General features: G+C 38.7%; 2 protein-coding genes across 4 annotated transcripts; one reads left to right on the forward strand and one right to left on the reverse strand.

Moving 5' to 3' along the window:
- Positions 1–1,230: 1,230 nt before the first annotated feature.
- LOC135095131 (neuronal acetylcholine receptor subunit alpha-7-like) lies at positions 1,231–8,773 on the forward strand. Of its 2 annotated transcripts, none has more exons than XM_063995895.1 (9): positions 1,231–1,539; positions 2,064–2,233; positions 2,456–2,500; positions 2,714–2,823; positions 3,082–3,301; positions 3,666–3,837; positions 4,320–4,475; positions 4,621–4,754; positions 7,770–8,773. In XM_063995895.1, exons 1-9 carry the CDS (start codon positions 1,476–1,478, stop codon positions 8,028–8,030), a joined length of 1,332 nt encoding a protein of 443 aa, XP_063851965.1. In that variant the 5' UTR covers positions 1,231–1,475; the 3' UTR covers positions 8,031–8,773. The 2 variants fall into 2 exon arrangements, with proteins under 2 accessions (XP_063851965.1, XP_063851964.1); XM_063995894.1 differs by having other exon boundaries at positions 1,356–1,539; positions 4,621–4,817.
- Positions 8,774–9,133: 360 nt separating this feature from the next.
- LOC135095132 (nuclear cap-binding protein subunit 2-like) lies at positions 9,134–16,140 on the reverse strand. 2 transcript variants are annotated; one of them, XM_063995898.1, is made up of 5 exons: positions 15,992–16,140; positions 15,234–15,323; positions 13,658–13,851; positions 10,515–10,641; positions 9,134–10,137 (listed from the first exon to the last, which is right to left on the reverse strand). In XM_063995898.1, the coding sequence occupies exons 2-5, from the start codon at positions 15,288–15,290 to the stop codon at positions 10,048–10,050; spliced, it is 468 nt and encodes a 155-aa protein (XP_063851968.1). In that variant the 5' UTR covers positions 15,291–15,323; positions 15,992–16,140; the 3' UTR covers positions 9,134–10,047. The 2 variants fall into 2 exon arrangements, with proteins under 2 accessions (XP_063851968.1, XP_063851966.1); XM_063995896.1 differs by having other exon boundaries at positions 16,071–16,113.
- Positions 16,141–16,363: the final 223 nt, after the last annotated feature.

The raw sequence follows: 16,363 nt of genomic DNA on the forward strand, positions 1-16,363 counted from the left end.
CATACCATATGCAAATTACTATTATATCTTTTAAAATATCTCCTCTCTTTTATGGTATGTAGGATTCCGTGCGGTATTTTCAACTTTTTGTTTCTGAGTGTTCTCTTTTTGTTACGTGTTTTGATGATTTTTCTTTTTGTTTTCGATTTCTTTTTCTTGTTTTATCATTTTCTAGAAATTACATTTTTTTCTTCTTTTTGAGTAGTAGCTATCTACTCCTCCTTCCCTATCCCCACCTCTCTTTCTCTCTCTCTCTCTCTCTCTCTGTGTGTGTGTGTGTGTGTGTGTGTGTGTGTGTGTGTGTGCTATGTAAAGAGAGAGAGAGAGAGAGAGAGAGAGAGAGAGAGAGAGAGAGAGAGAGAGAGAGAGAGAGAGAGAGAGAGAGAGAGAGAGAGAGAGAGAGTGCAACTGACCTCTCTCACATCCGCTGAACTTTGGTATCCCCCCTTCATCCTCTCCCTTTCCCTCTCCCCCTCTCAATTACATAGAGGGGGGGGGGCGAGAAAATTGATATAGCTATATTACACACACACACACACACACACACACACACACACACACACACACGTTAACGCCCAACTAATGAGAGAGAGAGAGAGAGAGAGAGAGAGAGAGAGAGAGAGAGAGAGAGAGAGAGAGAGAGAGAGAGAGAGAGAGAGAGAGTCTGCATTTTAGTAGTACATATTTTGCCATGGAATTTTTAAGGTTTTCACGGCTCAATTAAGCTTTTATAATCCTAGCAATAGTTTACCACGCTGGAATGGGAGCTGGCAAGGTTTCCGGGGATAATTTTCGTGTCTCTAGGAATAATTAGAGAACAATCGTGCCTGATGAATGGAGTAAATAGATAAATAAAGATAATGACACACCAGAGAACGTGATCAGTAGTCATCTGTGTGGCATTTACAAACATTGCTGAGGAGGGACAGAAAAACACGAATGTCGAAATAATGTCCTCTTCTTTCTCTGTCTCTCTCTCCCCCCGTGACTTTTCATGTAAAGGCCACACTTCTCTTCACCTTTAGAAGCAACCTAGGAGGAGATAACGAGAATTGATAACAGATAACACGCAAAAGTTACCACACGTCACCAGATAAGAAAAAAATGGAAAGATATGATGTGAATGTCAACTTTATGGCAGAGATGAATAAAGGAGACAGTTGCTTCTTTCCGATCTGAATTATGAGTCACTTTAATCTTCTCTCTCCCTCTCTCTCTCTCTCCCTCTCCCTCTCTCTCTCTATCTGTCTCTTTCAGCGGAGCATAAGACACGTATATTCATTCATACACTCATACCTGCAATATAATACACGAATGCACGAGTATATTTGCGTTAACTAAAAAAGAAGTGAAAATAAGTGAAAAAAAATAGTTAGTGAAAAAAAGAAAATTATTGCTGTATTAAATTTTGTGCTATCTTTGTGAGTGTGTGCGCGTGGGTGCGTGTGTGCGTGTGCGTGTGTGTGTACTTCATAATGCACTTCACTACTATAATGGTGACGGTGGTGGTGGTGGTGGTGGTGGCAGCAACAGCTCAAGGTTAGTGCAAATATATTGGTAATAGTATAATAGTATAATGATTTTTTTTTATTTGTTATTAGTGGGCTTAATTTACGATTTCCTCCTCCTCCTCTTGTTATCTTCTATTCTTTTCAATCTTTTCTTTATTCCTTCGCTTATCATGTGTATTCTCTCTCTCTCTCTCTCTCTCTCTCTCTCTCTCTCTCTCTGTTCTTTTTCATCATCGTCATTATTATCATCATTATCTCTTCCTCCTCTTCTATCTTCTACTTCATACTTTTCTTCTCATTCTCGCACTTTCTCACCAATTTCCCTTCATCATATTCCCTTCCTCTTCTTCATTCATCTATATCCTTCCTCTCCGTAACCACCACTCTCTCTCTCTCTCTTTCCTTCTCTAACCTCTTCTTTATTTACATCTCTTCTCTTCATATATGATCTATCCGGTCTCTATCTATCCTCTTTTCTCCTCTTCATCTAATACGTACTACCTATCTCTCCTAATCCTCATCTTTATCTCTTCTTCCCCGACCCTTTCTCAGAGACATCTATAAATAGCACGGGGGAGGAAAACAAACCGATCATGGATAACTGGATAGACCGACTGTACAGAGATAAGATGAGGAACTATAACAAGAACGCACGCCCTGTCCTTCTCCACTCCCAAAACACGACGGTGACTATGGCACTGTCGCTAAAGAACATTGATATGGTATAAAAGATTTGGTTTGGTTTGGTTTGAAAGGGAAGGGATTGTAATGATAAAATGCATCAAGTGAGTCAATGAATGAGTAAATAAATGCATAAAAACATAATAAAATTATTAAAATAAGATAGTGAATAAATAAACCAGTAAAATTTTTATTATTATTATTATTATTATTATTATTATTATTATTATTATTATTATTATTATTATTATTATTATTCGCAGGATGACGAGAAACAAGAATTTATTTTAAATGCTTGGAGTATTATGGTACGTCTCTCTCTCTCTCTCTCTCTCTCTCTCTCTCTCTCTCTCTGGAAACATAGTAAAAAAAAATATATTATGAAGTTATAGGTTAAATAGATAAATATAACTCTCTCTCTCTCTCTCTGGAAACATAATAAAAAAAATGATATATTATTAAGTTATAGGTTAAATACATAAGTATAACTCTCTCTCTCTCTCTCTCTCTCTCTCTCTCAGTATTGGAAAGACGAGACACTGACGTGGGTTCCAATGAACTACATGAACCTGGAAAGCATTCACTTTGATGACGAAGACGTGTGGCTGCCAGACATCAAAGTGTACAACAGGTACACACACACACACACTAACCTTTTTTTTCCCTTCCTTTCCCCTAAAATCCAATGAAAACCCCAGAAAACAGCTATGTAACTTCTATATAACCTTATAAAAACCCAAAACTAACACCCTTTTTCCCCTTCATTCCCCCCCCATAAAAAAGAAAACTCTGCAAACTGATTTTTTTTCCTTCTCTTCCCCAAACCCCAATGAAAGTCCCACAAAACCCCTGAACTAACTGCCCTTTCCCTGCTCACTCCCTTTCCTAGCGCCACAGGATCCGATGTGCACCCCTTCAGCCCCGTGCCAGTGTTGGTGAATCACAAAGGGCACGCCTTCTGGTTCCCGCCTACCCACATCGTTGTGAGATGCAACATGGACCTGAGCGAGTGGCCGAGGGATGAACACGAGTGCGTGGTCCGCATTGGCTCCTGGGCACACCACGGGGAGCAAATTGATATCCAAGTTCAAGGGAATCAACATTCTGGGGTAAGTGTGTGGCTGCTTTTATACGGCTCGAGGGCGCTGTCGCTGAGAGGTGGCTTCCCATAACTTTACTTTGTTGACGTCAATGGGCTTGCACACGAGCGTTCGACGCGCGCGACTGAGCGGAGAGCCACCTGTCCCCGCGACCGATTGCGGTGATTGGTCGCTTGGAGACTTTCCACACAGGCGACTTTATGCCGCGACCGTTGTTTGTTTAGCAACAATCGCCCTATTAAAAAAAAAAAAAAAAAAAAAAAAAAAAAAGTTTTGAACAACATGTCACGACTTGTTGCACTGACTGTACATGTCGCCAGAATGCAACTCGCCTTCCTCCAGCTGATAACATGTGACAAAATGACCCCTGCAGGTGATGACGGACACCCTGGAGGAGAACAGCCGGTGGAAGCTGCTCAACGCCTCGGCCAGCAGGACCTTCACAGACCTGGAGGGACACAACCCCTACGTGGAGATCAACTTTGTGTTCCGCGTGCAGCGCCAGGCCAGGACCCAGGCCACCTATGTCACACAGTCTACTCTGGGTGAGGGAGAGGGAGGTTCTGTCCTCACCTAACAAAATTACCAACACACACACACACACACACACACACAAAAAAAAAAAAAAAAAAAAAAAAAAAAAAAAAAAAAAAAAAAAATCCAACCTAAACTGACATTCCCTTACATGTCACCAAAACTTAAACCTAACGTGACCTGACCTACCCTTATCCAACTAAATCATTTGCACATAGCACCAAACATAAATCTAACCTAAACTGACTTAATTTAAGTCCCTAACCATCCCTGCTTATTGAACACTGTACTGTTGAGAAGACTCTTACCTAATATAAGCCTGAGTGATGAAAATACAAAAAGATTAACAATTTTTTATGCTGTCAAAATAGTCCACGAGCTTTCAAGATTTTTTTTTCATGCATTTCTTACACCACATTACTTTTCCCAATAGTACGTCACCAAAAACTTTAACCTGACCTAACTTGATGTAACTTGACCCGACCTCCTGTAGCGGTGGTGGTGGTGGTGCTGGTGAGCTATGTGCTCCCCCTGCAGCGGCTCCTGACCCGCCTGCTGATGCACCTCTTCTCACTGGGTGTGTTGATCATCTGCTTCTTTGCCCTGTTTGCCCTCCTGCCTGCCACTGGGGGGCCTGTTCCTCTTGTGGGTGAGTTCATGCTTGTTTTATGTGTGCATGTGTCTCACTTATGGTAGTCTGTTGGTCACCCAGTTAGCTATTCCCCTACAAGAAGAGTACAGAGTTCATAATTCCACGACATTCCTAAAATCGTTTCTATTTCTCATCCGTACAGTGCGTTACTACTCTGGCTCCATCATTCTTACTACCCTGTCCATGCTGGCGACTATCTTCCTGACTACCCGTGCCTGGTGCTGCTGCTGTGGCTCCTGCTCCTCCTCCTCCACGCCCACACTTGGCCGGACTCTGGTGAGCTGTGTGTCCTCCTCCAGGCTAAGAAATGTGGTGCCCCAGGCAGGCTCCTCCCCTGGGGTTAGTGGATGTTGGGTTTGTTTGTTTGTGTGTGTGTGTGTGTGTGTGTGTGTGTGTGTGTGTGTGTGTGTGTGTGTGTGTGTGTGTGTGTGTGTGTGTGTAGGTGTTTACCTTGTTTCACCTAATTGTAATTTACAGGGGCTGAACTATGCTGGTGTGGTTCTGTCTTCACACAGTTTTTCCCTGAAGTTGTGCACACATTGCCAATACTACATCCTCACTGAGCTTGTTCCAAACTTCTATATTTTTCTTTGGGAAACTATATTTCTTTATGTTACTCAAGCATCTTCCTTTTCTTAGTTTTTTGTTGCCCTCATGAATCTGGTATTTTGTACTTCTCTTAGCAGTAGTTTCTCATTATCTATTTCTTCCACTCTATTCCAGTTTATAAATTAGTATTAAATCTGCCTTTCTTCTTTGTTTTAGTGTGGGCAGATTCATTTCCTTTAACCTGTCTTCACATGCTAATTCTTCCAGTTCTTGAACCATCTTCATTGCCATCCTTTATATCCTTTCTAGTTTTTTTTCACATGTTTCTTCTTGTGAGCAGACCACACTAACTCAGCATATTCCAGCTTTGGTCTAATCATAGTGGTAATTATCTTTCTCATCATATCTTTATCCATGTAGTGGAATGCTATTTAATATTTCTCACCATTCTATATGTATCTCTGAATATCCTTCCTACATGCTTCTCCAACTGTTGCCTATCCTGTATTATCACTGCATTATCACTCTTCTTGTATTTTTATTATTTCTTCATTTCCCATTTTATATGTACATTTTGGTCTCTACACTTTTTTCCCATTTCCATTACATGACACTTTTTTCACATTGAATTCCATCTCCCATTTCTTACTCCAGTCCCTGATTTTATTCAAATCCTCTTGTAGAATTTCAGTCTTTGTTGTTTCTTATATGTCTTTGTTATTTTGCATCATCTGCAAACAAACTCATGTGACTCTTTACTCCTACAGGCATAACATTTACACAGATCAGAAAGAGTATTGGTGCCAGCACTGATCCTTGTGGTACTCCTCTATCTACTTTTCTCCATTTCAATTTTACATCTTTTACTACCATTCTCATCTCTCTTCCCTTTAAGTAATTTTCTATCCAGTTTTCTATTTTTCCATTTAATCCTATATTTTCTAACTTCCATAATTGCCTGTTGTGGGGAACTTTGTCAAAAGTTTTTTTAGATCTAAATACCCACAGTCTACCCATCCATCCCTCTCTTGTTATATCAGTCACTCTTGAATAGAAGCTCATCAGATTGGTTACACATGATCACTTTTGTCTAAAACCATACAGTTTTTCTGTTATTATATCATGTTTTTCTAGAAATTCTGTCCACTGCTTCTTTATCACTTTTCACAGCTCTTACATGCTATACTGGTCTATAGTTTAGTGATTCTTCTTTCTTTCCATTTTATAAACTGGCACTATTTCTGCTCTCTTCCATTCCTTAGGCACTCTTTCAGTTGATAATGAGTACTTTATTATGTCATATACTGGTTCAATCAATTGTTTCTTCCACCTTTTCAAAATGAAACCTGATACTCCATCTGGTACTGTTGCTTTTCTCTCTTCCAGTTCCTCCATCATTTTATAAACTTCTTTGATTACCATAATTTCTCACATTTGCTTCTCTGTCTTCTTGCTTTGTGGTTTTTTAAATTCTGATTCTTCTGTGAAAACTTGTTGGAACTTTTTGTTTAGCAATTCACTCATTTCTTTTGAGTCGTCATATGTTTCGTTTCCATCCTTCAATCTTTCTAGTTTTCCTTTAGTTTAATTTTTCTATTAATGAATCTGTAGAACAGTTTTGGTTCGTCCTTACACTTTTCAACTATATCCTTTTCGTATCCTTTCTCTTCCTCTCTCCTTTTTTTCATGTATTCATTTCTTGCTATCTTAAAGTCTTCTTTATTTTCTTATTTGTTTCTTTTCATTCTTACCCATGCTTTGTCTCTTTTTTTCCTTTGCACTTGCTCATATTGTATTGAACCACACCTGTTTTCCTTTTTCTCTAGGTTTGTATAATGGGACATACTTATTCACTTGTCTCAAATATTTCCATAAAAATGTCATACTTGTCTTGCACATCATTTGCTCCTATCAACTTTTCCATTCCTGCACAAAATTTCTTATCATCTATGTTTGCTTTTCCATAGTTTCTCTTATTTTCTTAATAAGATTCTTCCTCATCACTGACATCATTATCAGTCTTTATTTCTATCATTACATGGTCACTTTTTCCCATGGAGCACATGTCTTAATTCTTTAGTTAGTCCATACCCTTTCTTAGTATTAGGTCTAGTCTTGCTGGTTCGTCATCTCCCCTATATCTTGTATTTTCAGTCAGCCATTGCATCATTGTGTTTTCCATAGTCAGCTTCAGTGTGTGTGTGTGTGTGTGTGTGTGTGTGTGTGTGTGTGTGTGTGTGTGTGTGTGTGTGTGTGTGTATTTACCTAGTCGTGGTTTATGGGAGGGGAGTAATCTCACAGTATCCCATCTCTATATCTATCCAGTTTGGTTTTAAAATTAAAAGCATGGACAGTTTTGGCATTCACAACGTCTTCATTAAGCATGTGTGTGTGTGTGTGTGTGTGTGTGTGTTTATTTCCTTTCAATTTATTCTGTAATCTCATCTGTTAGTGTGTGCATGGTCTTGTTTTTCGTTATCTATTTGATTTCTCCTCTACTTGTCTCTGTAACATCTGCTTGTGTGCATGTCTGTGGTCCTATTCATGCTGTATCTACCACACTCACAATGTGTCTCCTCTAAGTAACAAACACTACCATCAAATAAAAACTTTGAGGTTGAAAATTTTACATTACTAACAGAAGAAACACTTGAGAACACAGGTCATCATCTCCAGGGTCTTTGAAAACAGTCATGGTGAGAGCAGTGTTTCAGAATACAGCCTGACAATCCACCTTTCCAGCGAACACCATATAACCACCTGGATGAGACACTGGAGGAGGAAGTGGAGGAGCAGAGACGACCACGTGCAGCACAACTTAACCAAACGGAAGGGTCCACATCTCGCTACATTCGCCTGCAGGAGGATACAGAGGGAGGTGGAGCCAAGGTGGACCAGATAACCTCCCACCAGTTCATACAAATCATTAATTACCTGCTGATGGCTCTGTTCACTGTCGCTTTTGTGGTGGACTATGTGGTTCTTCGGAATGTGATGCTGTGAGGTGGTGTGTGTGTGTGTGTGTGTGTGTATGTGGTGTTACGTTAGGCTAGTTGTGTGTGTCATTCACCTGATCTATGGGCAGCACTGAAACCACTCACATGCCACACACCGGGACAGTGAGGCCAGAACCCCGCGGCTTATATCTGTACCTACTTGCTGCCAGGTGAACAGGGACTGCACATTAAGAGGCTTACCTGTTTGCCTCACCCAGGGCTCCAACCCTGGCCTTCTCAGTTGTGAGCCAATGTGTGTGAGTTACTGTGAGATAGATTGCAAGAGGGTTAAGTGAGGGTTAAATACATGTACGTGTGTGTGTGTGTAGGTTAAAAAGCAAAAAAAACTAGTGATACTCCTCTTATTCTTGTCTTATATTACAATTTTGCTTATTACCATTATTATTTGCCAGTATTCCTCCTTATTACTACTATCGTTATTACTCTTATTATCAATATTCCTCTTATTCTTGTCTTATATCCAAACTTTGCTTATTACCATTATTTTCTTGTGAGGCACCATTCATCTTTTATTGCTCCCAGTATCTTAACTAGACCCAAATCTTAGACAAAACCTCTTCGTTGGGTGTATACATGGGAACCAGTTGTGTTGTTAGGTGTGAGCTTGTTAGGGACCTTAAGACTGAGTTCATGTGTTTACTGTAGGAGCTTGGTGTAAACTATGCTGATAATTGTAAACTTGTGCCATGTTGTGTTTGAAATGGTGTAAAAATAAATATCATATGAACATACATGTGTTTTCAAGAGTCTCCCTTTAAAGAACCTAACCTGATATAATATAACCAATCCTAACCTAACCTTATCTAATCTATCCTATCCTATCCTGGTCTGAACTTGGTCTTATCTGATGCAACGTAACCTGATTTAACATCACCTAACCTGACCTTATCTAACTTAAACCTAACCTACCTGAACCTTTCCTACCATGATCTTATCTAATCTAGCTGATCCTTTCCTAACCTACCTGAAGCTAACCTGATCTAACCTAACCTTACTTAAACTAAATTCTGATACAAATCTTAATAATATTTTCTACTCCCACAGACACTGATATAAGTAATACTGATGATGATATAATAAACCACACAATCACCAGAACCATGAATGCTTTATTGATTTTTGAGATTAATAAAAAAAAAAGTTTGGTTCAGAGGGCTCCTAAAAAATGATCAATGTCCATTTTCTTTTGACAAATAACATAAACTTTCACATTTTAAATATTCTAGTTTTCTATGCTATGTGCTATAGATCTATACATTCTCACATCTTTTGAAAGAACTAATAAAAACATTTACGTTTTTTTAAATTTCAAGTTTCTTATGGGTAGTTAACAGTTATGCTTCAAATCTACGACCTGACAACCTGACCAACAAAATCCATTATTCCAAACTCCATTTTCTTTTTGTAGAGTCAGCATGAACTTGAACATTTTCTTATATCTTTGGTTTTCCAAGGAGTAGTTATACTTAAAATCTACACAAGCTGACTCACAAAATTCATCTAAACACTCAAAAATTACTTAACACTTTCCTGGTAAAGAGTCATTTTTTGTATTTTCTCATCATTTTCTTCTTCTTTCATAAATTTCAAAAGGTGAAAAAAATGGTTATTTTTCTTTCTTTCTCACTATTCTTTCACACACAAAAAAAAAAAAAAACCCTGAAGAATTTGTACAACTTCCTATCTTTCTTTCAACTCTAATGATCTTTTTTTTATAACAAATCCAAGAAAGAAAGAATAAAAACTCCATATTTTTTTTTGATGACCTCTAAAAAAAAAAAAAAAATCAGGAAAACTTTCTCTTTCAATACAAAACTCTTTTTCAATCAACAAACTTTTCATCTTTCTTCCAATCCAATCTGAACCTCTTTTTTTTCAGTCACCAATCTCAAAACAAAGCAAGTCAAGAAAGGAGTAAGAAAAACCTTATAACCTACATGTCCTCTCTCACACTCCCTTCCACTACCACCTCCACCACACCCCTTATGGCCCACCTCCACCACCTAGGTCAGCTTGGGCAGCATCTTCTGTTGAACAATCTTCCCGTATCCTCCTCGGCCACTGTCGTAATCTGTTCTGTACTCATCCCTCACCTGTGGAAGGGGTGCAGGTACAGTTAGCCGGGTACAGGGAAGAGAGATTTAATTTTATTTTCAAAGGTAGTGGTTTTTACTTTCAAAAGGTTAGATTTCTGTGTCTTCTCTCTCTCTCTCTCTCTTCTCATTAGCTTTTCTTCTCTAACTTCAACTACAGCCTATTGAAAGTGGTGGATAAAAATCAATGTAAAAAAAAAAAAAATAAAAAAAAAAAAAAATAAATAAAATACAGCAATAAAATGTCAGAAAACAATGACATACCATGAATAAAATGTTAAAATATTCACAAAGCCCAATGAAAACCCACAAAGACTGTCAGAAACCACCACCACCCTTCCTCTCTCTCTCTCTCTCTCTCTCTCTCTCTCTCTTACCTGCCCCCCACTCTTGCCCCTTCCATACTGCCGTCCCTCCACAAATCCAGCGTCCCAATCTGTCCTCACAATCCGGTCGTCCAGCCGAGTTCCGTTGATGAAGCGCATGCACATCTCTGCGTCATCTCTGTGTTTGCGAGAGAGAGAGAGAGAGAGAGAGAGAGAGAGAGAGAGAGAGAGAGAGAGAGAGAGAGAGAGAGAGAGAGAGAGAGAGAGAGAGAGAGAGAGAGAGAGAGAGAGAGAGAGAGAGAGAGAGAGAGAATTATGAGAAGTGTTTGGGTGCATGAGGAGGAGGAGAAGGAGGAGGAAGAGGAGGAAAGTGTGAAAGAGTTATTTAATTCACAATCTGTATTTTTTAAAATTATTTTTGTCTCAAGTAGAACAGAAGAGAAGAATAAGAAAAGAGAAAAGTGAGAGAAGGAAAGAAAAGAAGAGAAGAGAAGAGAAGAGATGAGAAGCAAGACTAATCTTGTGAAATACTCAATGAAAAAGGAAAGAAAACCAAAGGAAGAAAAGAAAAGAAGGCCAATCTATGAAGTACTTGATAAAAAAAAGAAAAGAAAACAAAGAATAAAAAACAAAGGAAAGAAAGAAAAAAGGAAAAAAGAAATAGCCAAGAAAAGAAGACAAAAGAAAAGAACTCCACAAACACCTCTTTTCCCACCCAAAAAAAAAAAAAAAAAAAAAAAAAAAAAAAAAAAAAAAAAACAATGAAAGCCTCTCAAACTAAACCGTTTCCCTTCATTTCTGAAAAAAACCTTTTTTCCTTCCTTTCCTATAAAAACCCAATGAAAACCCCACTATGTACACACACACACACACATATATATATATATATATATATATATATATATATATATATATATATATATATATATATATATATATATATATATATATATATATATATATATATATATATATATATATATATAAGTAGTCAAGCCTGACCCATTAATTTTCTATACAGTACAAGTTAACACAGATTTTGTCCAACTGGACCAACCTGTATCAGCATGGCCTAATCAAGTGTCTGTTCTTCATTAATAGAAAGTATCAGAATTTTTCAGCATCTAACATCCCTTGTGACTTCTGGCATCTAGCCAAAGAATATCTCCAATAACTTTGCTTCTTCTTACTTCCCTCCTTTATTTCAACGAGATGGCACCAGTGCCATCACATCTCTCTCTAAAGATGAACTAATCACTCAAACCTTTGGTAGAAACTCTACCCTCCCTCTCCTCCATCCTCTGACTACTTCATGCTACCTATTAAAATTCTTCGCAATGATGTTTTCCATGCCCCTGCTGGCCTAAACCCTTGGAAGGCTTATGGACCTGATGGGGTCCCTCCTATTGTTCTCCGAAACTGTGCCTCCATGCTTGCACCTTGCCTAGTCAAACTCTTTCAACTTTGTCAACATCTACCTTTCCTTCTTGCTGGAAGTTTGGCTACATTCAGCCTGTTCTCAAAAAGGATGACCGTTCTAATTCCTCAAACTACCGTCTCATTGCTTTAATTTCTTGCCTATCTAAAGTCTTGAATCTATCCTCAACAGGAAGATTCTTAAACATCTATCACTTCACAACCTTCTATCTGATCGCCAGTATGGGTTCCATCAAGGCTGTTCTACGGGTGATCTGGCTTTCCTTACTGAGTTCTGGTCATCCTCTTTTAGAGATCTTGGTGAAACTTTTGCTGTTGCCTTGGACATATCAAAAGCTTTTGATAGAGTCTGGCACAAAGCTTTGATTTCCAAACTACCCTCCTAGAGCTTCATCTCAAGTTTCCTTTCTGACCATTTTATTGCTGCTGTGGTAGACGGTCACTGTTCTTCTCCTAAATCTATTAAGAGTGGTGTTCCTCAGGGTTCTGTCCTGTCACCCACTCTCTTCTTATTATTCATCAATAATCTTCTAAACCAAACTTCTTGCCCTATCCACTTCTATGCTGATGATACCACCCTGCATTTTTCCACGTCCGTTCATAGATGTCCAAGCCTTCAGGAAGTAAACAGTTCATGCAGGGAAGTCACAGAACGCCTGACTTCTGATCTCTCTAAAATTTCTGATTGTGACAGAGCAAACTTAGTATTGTTCAAAGCCTCAAAAACTCAATTCCTCCATCTATCAACTCAACACAACCTTCCAGACAACTATTCCTTCTTCTTCAATGACACTCAGCTGTAAATGTCCTTCTCTTCTATAGTGAACATCCTCGGTCAGTCCTTTACTTACACAAACTACTTATAACTTAAACTGAAAACTTCACATCTCATCTCTAGCTAAAACAGCTTTTATGAAGTTAGGTGTTATGAGTTTTCTCTGCCAATTTTTCTCACCTCCCCCATCAGCAGCTGCTAACTCTTTACAGGGGCCTTATTCGTCCATGTATGGAGTATGCTCCGTGTGTCTGGGGGTTCCACTCACACCACTCTTTTAGAGGGTGGAATCAAAAGCTTTTCATCTCATCAACTCCTCTCCTCTAACTGAATGTCTTCAGCCTCTCTTTCATTGCTGCAATGTTGCATCTCTAGCTGTCTTCTACCACTATTTTCATGCTGACTGCTCTTCTGATCTTGCTAACTGCATGCCTCCCCTCCTCCCATGGCCTCGCTGCACAAGACTTTCTTCTTTCTCTCACCCCTATTCTGTCCACCTCTAATGCAAGAGTTAACCAGTATTCTCAATCATTCAATCCTTTCTCTAGTAAACTCTGGAACTCCCTGCCTGCTTCTGCATTTCCACCTTCCTGACTTGAATTCTTTTAAGAGGGAGGTTTCAAGACACTTATCCTTCAAATTTTGACTACCACTTTTGACTCTGGGGACCAGCACCTCAGTGGGCCTTTTTCATATTTTTTAAAATTATATTTTTGCTACTCTTGACGAGTCCCCCTCCTACATGAAAAAAGAAAACACTTCAAACCTTTCGTTTCACTCTAGATTATTTTTCAGTTGCTTATTTTAAATGATCTACATGTAAACAAGAGCAAAAAAAAAAAAAAAAAAAAAATAAATAAATAAATAAATAAATAAATAAATGTGTTTTTTCTAACCCTATACAAAACCCAATGAAAGCCCCACAAACTAACTTAATTTCCCTTCCTTTCCTAAAAACCTAATAAAAGCCCCACTGACTAACCTGGTGAAGTACTCGACGAAGCAAAACCCACATGGTGTCTTCTTAAACTTGTCAAGGCCCATGACAATCTTCTTGACATCACCAGCACGGCCAAACAACTCGTACAGCTGCTCCTCCGTGGTGTAGAAGGACAGGTTACCCACGTACAAGGTGGTGGAGAGGTGTAACATGCGCTCCTGGTCCGCCCGTGACCCCTGCACCATACCAAAGCCACAAGGAGAGAAACAAGAAAGGAAACATTACCGCTAATTGTCCTTAAATTATACCCGTCACTTATTAGACTTTTTATTATTTTTTTTTACATGTTTATGCTGTTGTGCCTTGCTGTGGATGTTTGTGGCTATTTCTGGTCCTGGGCTGTCGTAGGGTGGTCCATGACTGATCCCATCTACCTGGGGCTGACCTAACCTAGTCTAACCTAACCTAACTTTACCTAATCTAAGCTAACCATAACCTAACCATAGTCTAACCTTACCATAACATAACCACATGCCATGCTTAACCTAATATAATCTAATCAAATGTAACCTAACCTAACCATACAACACACTTAATGAAACCCTAACCTAACCAAACAACATGCTTAACCTAATGGACTCAAACCAAACTCAACCTAACTAACCACACAACACACACATGGTAAATTCATACAAGTGACCCTAACATTTTTGGATGAAACAACATTTTTTTGATAGATTTTGATGTGCTTTGTATGAATTTAGTAATTGTTTCTCTCACAAATCAACATCTTTTTAATACCCTCCACATACCTATACTAATGATATGGGACAAAAAACAAGCAAAGATTCATCCAAAAACACCAAAATATATCAGAAAAATATTGTTTCATCTTCACGCATGACACTGAAAAAAAAAAAAAAAACATAATCTACTAAATTTACTACATAATCTACATAATTTACTAAACATAATCTAACTAAACCTAACCTACCTGAACCTAACCTAACTGAACATAACCTAACTGTATCTAACCTAATCTAAACCTACCTAACCTACCATACTGGCCCCCTGGTACTTCCTCATCATTGGAGTTCTCAGTGGGAAGAACTGGAGGTGGCTAAGCTTTGTTATTGCTGTGAATTTTTCTTATTGCCTTGAAGTAATCACACTCCCAGCCGCTGCACTGAGCCATCTTCCAAGACTGATCAAAAGATTAAACTCTTCCCTTCCACCTTGCAGAATACAGCCCACCTATTGGTTGATTTTTAGAAATACTTTTTTGATTGGGCAAGGCATTGTTTCCTCTATCCCCCTTCCTCCCCATATTTGCCCCCCTTCCTCCCCACATTTACCCCTCTTAACTCCCCTTTCTTCCAAAACTGCTTGCAGATCATCATATGTGAAGGAAATGATAAAACTGATAAAAATTAATATCTCAGGAATGAACAATTTGTGCAAAAAGATATAAAGCACTGTGTTATATGTGACCCAAGTACTTCATTGAGAATAATGTTTATTTTTGCTGTGAGATGGGTGTACTTACATAATAATATCCAACACAATAGACCAAACCCAACCTAAGCTAACCAAACCCTAACCTAACTTAACCACACACCTTGAAGTGCTGGTCGCGGTAGGAGCTGAGATCAATGCTGGGTGTCATCATACTCATCTCTGTGGCTGTATGCTGCACCTTCTGGAACACCTGTGGAGGATTTAAAAAGGATCATGGTGAATTACTGTGATATTTTACAGGTACATATTTATTATATTTTATTATTTTTGTCTCAAGAAGAAGAGAAGAGAAGAATAAGAAAAGCGAAAAGAAGAGAAAGATGACTTGCACCCAGATGTGGTATAGCTACGCTCCTCTGTACACCACCCAATTTTTGTTTATACATGGCAGAGTTTCTAGTGTTTTCCTTGGCACTCCTGGCACTCTGGATAACCACTACAAACATAAAATTTACAATATACATCCTCTAAGTAAAGTAATTGTAACTTTGAGGGATTTGAAAAGGTTATAGTGGGTTGTAAAGACTTGCATCCCTCTGGGCAATATCACAATACCCGAGATGGATTCAAATAAACAAGAACATAAAAAATAAAACAATGAACAGAAACGAGATCAATCACTCATGAATTAAAAACACAATTACAACAAGTTTCGAGAGAGAGAGAGAGAGAGAGAGAGAGAGAGAGAGAGAGAGAGAGAGAGAGAGAGAGAGAGAGAGAGCGGGGGATGAAGTTTACCGAAAACTTATCGACATTTCACATTCTCACGCCAGTCAACTATCGTCATGTTGCCCGTTATCTCCCTTATTTATGTGTATAATTAGGAATGAATGGAAGGAGGAGGGTGATATGCCTTGCCTGCAGTGCCCTGGATGTAGTTCGGGCAGTCCCGTCTGGAGAAATAAACAAAAATAAAAAAAAGGCCAGGACAACGCACCACGTCTCCTGTAGCGTCCTTTTGTTTACTTTCTGTTCAGGACACGTGTAAGTTTCGGCAATCTTTCTATTTCGGTTTTTTCTTTTATTAATTACCTTTGAGATATTTTGGCATTTTTGATTAGGTTATTATAATCTTTTTATTGCATTATTTTTCTTGTTGATATTTGGTTCAGCGACAAAGCACACCTTTTGTTATGTGGGCATGGTAGCAGCACAAATTCAAATTATTTATCGACCTACAAAATGCATCAAAGGGGGCAGTCAGTATGCTGAGATGCCCACCCAGTTGAC

The sequence above is a fragment of the Scylla paramamosain genome, chromosome 47, assembly GCF_035594125.1.
Source record: "Scylla paramamosain isolate STU-SP2022 chromosome 47, ASM3559412v1, whole genome shotgun sequence".
NCBI classification, from domain to species: domain Eukaryota; kingdom Metazoa; phylum Arthropoda; class Malacostraca; order Decapoda; family Portunidae; genus Scylla; species Scylla paramamosain.